The 8,836-nt window shown below is 38.6% G+C and overlaps 1 protein-coding gene across 1 annotated transcript; it reads right to left on the bottom strand.

Annotated features, from left to right (window-relative positions):
• Window positions 1–2,379: 2,379 nt before the first annotated feature.
• On the bottom strand, window positions 2,380–8,804 carry TIFA (TRAF interacting protein with forkhead associated domain). The gene is made up of 3 exons (XM_006212031.4): window positions 8,457–8,804; window positions 7,710–7,973; window positions 2,380–3,707 (listed from the first exon to the last, which is right to left on the bottom strand). The coding sequence occupies exon 3, from the start codon at window positions 3,681–3,683 to the stop codon at window positions 3,129–3,131; it is 555 nt and encodes a 184-aa protein (XP_006212093.1). The 5' UTR covers window positions 3,684–3,707; window positions 7,710–7,973; window positions 8,457–8,804; the 3' UTR covers window positions 2,380–3,128.
• Between the last annotated feature and the right edge of the window lie 32 nt (window positions 8,805–8,836).

The raw sequence follows: 8,836 nt of genomic DNA, 5'->3' as shown, positions 1-8,836 counted from the left end.
AGGGGTAGAAACTGAGAAGTATCTTGCAAGGGGTGAAAAAATGGCCAGTTTAGACAACTTATTTGAAAAGTTGCTGTCAGAGAGAGCAGAGAAATGGGGTAGCTGGAGGGTATATGGGGTTGTGTGAAGGTTTTTATTTAAGATGCTTGAACTTCTAAAATAGTGTAACTGGAAATTATGCCTGCTTTTTTACCCCAGTAATTGGAGAAATACATCTTTTAAGTAGAAGTCAGAATTTTCATTTTACTTTAACTTATGTAAAGATGTTTTAATCATAATTTAAGAACACAGACATCTAAAAAAGATTGTATTTCAAATATATTTATAGTGTTCTCTCATCTTCATTTATTTAGTACTTCTGGTTAATTATCTGACAGTAAAGGAGATAACAAAAGAATTCACTGTAAAAGACAGATTTCCAGTATCTGATTCTTATATCCTCGGGAAATATTAAAGCTGAAAATGAAATTAGGAAAATGATATTAAATTATCATGTGAGTATTTTTATTAATATTACAAATTAAAGGGTTTTTTTTTTCTGACACCCAGAAGTAAGTAGTATTGTCCTCTGTAGTACATCTCTGTAACATATCTTTTATATGTGACCATTAAATATAAGGACCGCCTTGTGCTCAGTGCTACGCAAAATATCGTACTATGTGTAATACCATGGTAAGGAGTCTACATACTTTAGCTCAGGATTTTCACAGAAACCCTGATGTAATCCATTTTTCAGAAAAGGAAACTGAAGCTCAGAGCTACTGACAAATTATACAGGAAATGGTAGCTAAACCCAGGCAGTATGATTCAGAGCCTACACTCAACACTATACTACTTCCTTTAGAGTAGAATTGTTTTTGAGGGTTTTTGTTTTTCTTTTTTGAAGTTTGGAGTTTTTTTTTTTTTTTTTACTTAGCTGTTAGAAAAAGTCTAACTTTGGATGATTGAAAAATTGTTTTAAGATATCAAAAGTGATATTATTGTAAAAAGGCACTTTGACCTAAGGCGAAGTTCCACTATCATACCTTATTTGGCCTGTCTAACCTCAGAAGTTTCCTTTTGTAAAATGTTACTGCCTTGATTTTGGCTTTTGAGAATGATTTCACTACAGTATTAAGAAAGCTGTTGACTTCTCATGCATCTCACAATTTTCTCTTCTGTGAAAATCCTAGTAAGCAATGCCAACTGGCTCCTCTCTAGTCCCTCAGTGACCTTCCAACCAGCAACAAAATGTTGAAATCAGCAACGGAGCTAAAACCACTGCTTTCCTATTTTCTTTACCAGTGTCCTGCTCTAAAAGCATTGTTAGAGATACTAAGGCCAAATAAATATTTTCACATAGGTTGAATAGTAGAATGGTGAGTGATTGAACTTGAGGACAACTCGTACCTACTAGAAGCCCCGTAAATTCCAACTACAGTTTTCATAGTGCTCATCCTTGGTCATCACCTGAAATGGAAGCTCTAATTGTTTCAATCAGGGTCCAGTAAGTAAAATAGTAACCATACCTGTTATTTTAACATAACAATTACTATAAGGAATTAAGTGTTAGAGGACTGGAAAAGTAGAAAGGGCCATGAGATAACATGGAAGCAGCTACCAAATATATAAACACAAAGTGTTAATAATTATCTCCTGGTAGTAAGATTATAGCTAATTTTTCTACAAGGCATATTAAATACATTCATGTTAGAGCCTAAAAGTAATGCTTCTTCAGGTTAATGCATTAAGTAGATAGTAGAAACAGAATCTTCTAGAATATGGTTATATAATCATATGGGATATGAGATTTCACCATTGGAATGCACCCCTTTGTCGTAAACTTGCAGGTTCAAAAAGAAACTGCCTGTGACTGTAACACAGGCACCAATTAACACACCCCTTTATTTAAAGAACCCAAGAAAAATCAACTTCCTGGGACAAAAAGTCCTTAAGCGATGAATTGAAAGTTTCACAACTTAGCTGTAGTACTTTGTATCAAACACTGATATTTTTGTTTGCCCTCAACCCCACCCCACTGTGGCCATTTTTTGAGGAAATGCCTTTAGTATCTACATGGTCATTTGCTGAAACCACCATTATTTAACAGGACCTGAGGAGAGTTGACTGGTAGAAGGGTGGGCACCTGACCCAAGGTGATCTTTCCCTTGAACCAGAATTGGGAGATAAGGATTCTCTTTGGGTGGCATGAAGGGTTCTCACCATGTGATGTGAAGAACTAATGGAGCCAATATTGCAATGAGGGGCACAGCTGGATTATTTGAATCCCCAGCCAGAGCCTCTGCCTGTTGCCTACTGCATTCCTTCCTCAGAGTAGTCTAAAAACAGTCCTTTCCTGTGTTCAGTAAGAGTTTCAAAGAAAATGGTTAGAGAATTAAACTTTGATTTTATTTACGTACACAGATGCTGTTAAAATTTTGAATTCATGGAATTTAAAAATCTGTAGTATGTAAACAATTCAAAATTTGGTAAGAAAAATGAAAAATAATTCTAAACACAGTGGTTCATGAAAATGTTTAAAATACTGGTTTTAGATGCTGAATATAAACAAGGAGAACTGTAGTCTTGGCATAAACACTATAATTCTATAGGGAAAAAAACATAGAAAATCAAAATATTATTGTTTAAGTAAGTCTTCCCATATTAAAACCACAATGACACACAGACACTAAAACACACTATGCTCTATTCCAGTACTCTGGTACTATAAGTACCAACAGGTTACAACACCCATAATAACTTGCTTGTAGCTCTGACCTTGAAAACAAATGGCTGTTGTGAAATAGTATGACCAAACCAAGAGATGGTTCTGTACAAATCAAAATGAAACAATACAAAATGTAGGACCAAAATCAAGCATAAAAATAAAGCAACATAACCTTATTTTGAGAACACTAATCCTTCATCACAAAGGATACTTTTTATGTATTAACACTTACAGAGTACACTTACAGTAATTCTTTATACATCCAGCAATGCAACAAGAGCCTAAAGCAATGACTAACACAACTGACAGGCTTCAAATGACAGATGACAATAATATACTACACTGATAAACTCTTAATAAGGGAAGTATCTATATAAAGTGTCTAGAGTTCTTCAGCCATGATTCTCTTAGCCCTGTGTGTTCACCATTCATTTTCACCCATTTCTATAGGAGAATTGTTTTGGGTGGAGGAAGATGAATAACCGCCACACTCAGGTATGGGCTCTGGTAGCCAGTTGTTTTCTTGCAAGAGTGGTGTTGTAGACAAAGTAAATTGAATCTCAAAAAACTCTAATGATTCTCCATCTTCCTTCTCTATCAGGAACTGATAGTCCCCAAATCTAACCATGCACTTGTATGGCAGGTCCATTTTATTTAGGTAGCCCAGCTCCTTGTTGTCCACAATCAGATTGGTCCTCTTACTCATATTTTTAATTTCAAAAGAGAGAACTGAGCTACCAAACTTTTTAAACAGCTGCAGAGAAAACTGAACTCGGGAAACCTGTTTATCCTGAAACGTATAATGACAGGTGTTGGAATTTCGGCCAAATTTCACCACTTCACTGGAGGAGAGTTTCTCTCGGTTAAAAAATCTTATTGACTGGAATATTCCACTTCGCTGGTAGCCAGGATGATAAACAGTCATCTGGAGACAGGTTACTGTCTCTTCCGTGTCAGCATCTTCAAAACCAGACATGATGTGCACCAGAATCTGACCTGCCTGCAACAATCAAATCAGCACATTAGTTCACTCCCATATGTCAAGCACTCAGATCTTGGATTATAATATTTTGATGAAAATTTTCTGATAGGTGATTTATTTAGACTTTAAGAAAATGATACATAGAATACTTTCAACTAACTAGTAGAAACGTGAAATCTTATACTAAGCCCCATGAGAAATGATGCATTACTTTTTCCTATTTTTCATTTCTAGTTTGACAGTAAGACTACACATATAATCTGGACAGTAACAAGGAATGATTATTGATAAAGTGATTTGGGGGGAGGATAAAGAAACTTCAGTTCAGTTCCTTTCTCATTTAAATTGAGTGACTTGGGCACAGACAAAATAGGACAGCTATATTTTAAAAAGAAAATCAGGAATAAAGAATCCCTTTGGTGCGAATACCCTCATTGGATATACACATAAAGAAATCTATAGTTTATTAACTGAATTATAATTTGATACTATGAGTTATGAAATCTGATTAAAGAAATTTAAAAGTTATAAACAAGTAACTGCAACATTTGTCCTGTATATCCTAACTTAGATTTCTAGTAAGTAAAGGTTTAAAAACAGTAAATGCTTTAAAAGTTTATTTTGTTCTATAATTTTAAAATGTAGACATTATACGCTTTTAATTGAAAAATAAATCTCCTTGAGGTAGTTCTAAATATCATATAGTCTGTACTTGTACTGAAATTATTTATTTTTGTCAATGGTTCCTAATGACTAGACAGACAAACTGTCATTAACCACAAGCAACACAATCCAACTACTGTTAACCACATCCCTCTTGAGTGCACGGCCCTTTGGTGTCCTCCACCTACACTATAAGTACCGTTAATAATCAGTGGAGTAGTATAAGCAGTAAAACAGGACAGAAGAATTAGTTACTAAAATCTATGAGAAGTTATTTTGACACAGAACTGCCAGTTTAGTTTCTTTTAAAAGAACTGCATGCACATGATTAAAAAATTCAAACATTTAAAAAGAATTTTTTTAAGTATCTTACTTCCACCCTAATCCTTTGTTTACTCTTTGAGAGTCAACTACTGTAAAAGTTGCGTTTATCCTTACAGAAGTCTGAAACACAATAAATATGTGTGTGCTCAAAGACATACACATACCTAAACATACAAAAAAAATTTCTTACACAAATAGGAACATACTGTACTTAATTCTAGACCTTGCATTTTTTTTTTGATTAGTAATACCAACAGGTGATTTTTTCCGTATCTATACATATAAATATACCTCAGTCCTGAATAGCTGCCTAGAATTCCTTTAATCTCGTGTGGTGGTTATTACACCAGGAGATACAGGGTGATGCTGAGTCCTCCGGCCTTCCTTAAATACTATGCAGGACTTACAGAGGGGTTTGAGGAGCAATGGCCTTAAGCGAAGCTGACTTGTAGTTTTATTGTTTTTTGTTTGCCATCTGTATTAGATATTGGTATCAAATAATGCTGGTTAAAAAGAAAAAAGCAGAATGTTTTCCTTTTCTTTCTATGCTTGCTGCTGTGTACTTTTAAGATAGAATCTTTTCTGTTTTGCAAAGTTGTGCTGCTAAAAATCAAACTCAGTTTATTCAATTACTCAACAAATGACATAACCAAAGAAAATTTCTTTTTTATTGATTTGGAAATATATCTGTAATTTTAAATTTACTTTCATAATAGGCTCTTTTTGGACATTATTATATCATATTGCCTTACTCAAGCAGACAACAAATGCCCAGCTATAAGCAGAAAAACAGAGAGGAACATTCAAAATCTTGGGGCAAGGGTGGTAAAAATTACTATAAAACCAAAGGCAGCAAGAACTAACACACAAAGACAAGAATTAATCAATCCTACACTGCAGGACTTGAAGATAATTTAATTACAATAATAAACATTTAAGAAGCAGACAGCTTAAAAGAATAATCATAACAAATCATGAGATGATGCAATTATTGGTTGACAAGGAAAGAATTAGCTGTTAACAAATAAAGAGTGTAAAAAGAAACTTCTTGTCATGATCTCTGCCTTGTCTAGGATACGCTGCCACCACTCTAATTCATTTCTGGACTTCGGACAGTAACAGTTCTAAAAGGAGACCTGGATGTTAAAACATGGTGTATTCTGGATAATGTCTTTTGGTAACATCCAAATCTTGTTTTTGTGTTCTTTATATAACCTAGTAGCTTAGAACTCAGTCTTTAGAGCAAATCCACCATCAGGAAAACTTTGACCCATATAGGCTCTTATGGCTAGTACACAGGGCAAATATATTAACCACTGCAAAGGAAAAAACTGGCATTCTGGTTTATAAATCAGTGGCTATAAGTGTCTTCGGGTGAAGCAATCAGCATCTGATGAACTTCTGGGTTCACAATTGTGAGCCTCCAACAAACACTGAGGGAGACTGTGTCACTGTCAAACATTTACTGCCCCTCACTGCCAGGCCCATCTCTACTGGCTCTGCCCCTTTAAAAGATGATCTTTCCCACTCCATTGACAATCATATCAATGAAATGTGAAGCTTATTTCTAAATAAACATGGAAGCTTATTTCTAAGCATACATTATAAAAATCACTGTGCAGGTAGATCCTTTCCTCTTTCTGTTACATTTGCAGTCCCCAAAAGGAGCAGCTCAGCGTGGGTCCCAGAGGGAAAGACCAAAGACAGAGCCATAAAAGACTTATCATACAAGCAAGAAATCAATCCTTTTTGTAACTTGTTACTGAGCCATAATGTACCCTGACATATGTCCTCACCTATCGTATGAATGTTTGAAACAGTTACAAAGCCTGACAGTAATAAAGGCTACTACTTACTGAATGCCTTTCATGTACCAGGCACAGTGCTAGCCCTGTATACATACTGTCTTACCTAATTTTCAAAATAACAGTATGAACCATCACTTCACAGACAAAGGAGCTGAGTCTCAGAGGGTTTAGCCAAGTAGCCGAGGTCACAAAGCCAGTGTCAAAGGCAGGATTCAAACAGAATGGAAATGCACCCTTTCTCTTGCCCACTACAAACATTACTCCCTGTTACCAGTTACTTCACCAACCAGTGTAGCTAACCAGGAGAGAAGAGACCCATGGAGGTGTGTTTATTAGAACCAACAAGAAACCAACCTAGAATTAGTGTTGAGGAGGTAAATACACTGTTACTGCCTCCTTATAAGAGGAAGAGGCTGTGAAGCACCAGGTTACTGGGAATATCAGTTATCCTTTATATGGATATTGGCATGTTACCAGTAATTATGGTGGGCTGCAGGGAGCTCCAAAGTTGAGTAAACCTTGGTCTCTGACCTCAGGGAACTTAGAAACTAATCTATTCATTAATTTCCAGAGCTGCAAGTTCCCTCTACAAAGTGGCCTGAATCTCTAACATTTCAGAGTGGACAGCAGAAAAATAGAAAAGACAGAAACTAACCAAAAAAACTAAAATTATGAAATTGCTGGATCTTTCATGTAAAAAATCACTCAAAAGTAGCTTTTTCAAATCTGATTGGCCTAAATTATCAAAGAAACATAAGAACAATGAGCTTACATAGTGGTAACGGTTGTTACATCTGGAGAGGGAAACTGGGGTCAGGGGTGTAAAGGAGACTTTTCACTGTGCACTCTGTGCCTTTGGAATTTTATACCATGTGCATCTAATATGCAGTCAAACATGTAACAAGTATTTCCTTTACAAAGTCATAAAGCATCTGATTTGTATAGTATTAAATGGAGTTGGAGGCTATCATTAAAGTGATAAACTATGATCTCTGATATCAAAAACTTGTAAAACACTGTTGATGATGTCTGACATACAGTAGCATCTGTATTAACATATGAACCACAATAACTGCTGGCACTAAGCTAGTAGGAGGGGAAGAGAGACTTGGAAGCACAGCAAAAAAGGCAGCTATCCTGCCTGACCCGTCTCACTGGTCATCACCCTGCAGTGTGGCTTTGAAGACATCCCTGAACGCTCCTGTTCAGCAGAATCAATACTTACTAAACAGGTCTTGCAAAAGGAGTCGTGAAAAACCAAAACAGCAGGAGGAAACCCTTGGTAAAGCTCAGGGGGTTTTCTTTTTTCTTTTTCTTTCTTTCTTTTTTTAAATCAGAGACGGTGTCTTCTTTCTCCAATTCTGCCTGGCTGGCCTGCGTCCAATTAAAATTGCAGTCTGATTCGCTGTGAGGGCAGACTTCCGCTGCGAGGTTGAGTGTGGACTCTGGCTCCAGAGGATTTGGAAAAGTTCTTCTTTCAATCTGGAAGCTGGGGAAAGTCCCGAAAAACAAGGGATTACGTTATTTCCCTAATGAACCAGGCCGAAGCAAGAAAGGCGGATGTAAAAGAGCCCCGGGTTTCAGCAGGAAAGTCTCTGCCAAGCGAGAGTGAGGGACGGTGGGCGACGGCGAGGGGTCTCCCGCAACCGCTGTGAGCTACCCTTCATAAACTTAATTGTTTTCTTGTTTACGGATTAGAAAAAAAATTGCAAAGCACAGAAAAGTACAATCCCATCTCTAGTATTTCTCCTCAGTGCTCCTTCCTCTGGTCTGCAAGTATTACTCTATTTTGTGAAGCCGGGATCACGCCGTAACTGCTCCAGCGTCTGCGCGTAGCCGAGCCAGCAGGAGGAGCAGGTGAGGACTGTCTGTACAACACCCCGAAAGTCTCCTTGACAAAGCTTCCCTCTCCGGGCGATAAGCAGAAAAGACCGTCCCCACGTCATCCCTCAGACCGCCACCCGGCAGGTACCTCGGCGTCCCGGAGTCCTTCCCAGAGCGGCTTCGCGTTCCGGGCTCCGCACGAGGTTAATGGACGCGACCCGGCGGAGGCCCCGGATCGCAGGCGGTCACCGCCCACCGCCCACCGCCCACCGCCACGCGTCCGCGCCGCACTCGGTGAAAACGCCCGCCCGCCCGCCGCGCCGCAGCTACAGAGGTGGGGGCTGGGGGGCAGGTGTGAGCCGGAGCTGGGGGACAGCGCCGAGGAGGGAGAGAGACGCAGACGCCTCTCAGCCCTGCGGGGCCAAGGCCTTCCCGCGCGCGCGGTGACGCCTAAATCCCGCCGGCCGAGCGCGCCCCCCGCCCTCCCCTCCCCGAGCCCTTAGGACGCGAAGTGCGAGGTTCCCAGAC

Source organism: Vicugna pacos, chromosome 2 (genome assembly GCF_048564905.1).
Source record: "Vicugna pacos chromosome 2, VicPac4, whole genome shotgun sequence".
Lineage (NCBI taxonomy): Eukaryota > Metazoa > Chordata > Mammalia > Artiodactyla > Camelidae > Vicugna > Vicugna pacos.
Note: the sequence above shows the minus strand (reverse complement) of the source record. Positions and strands in the feature narration are given on the sequence as shown.

What these genes read in the sequence shown, in the direction of transcription:
- TIFA (XM_006212031.4), bottom strand. Translation starts at nt 3,683, where the DNA reads ATGTCTGGTTTTGAAGATGCTGACACGGAAGAGACAGTAACCTGTCTC.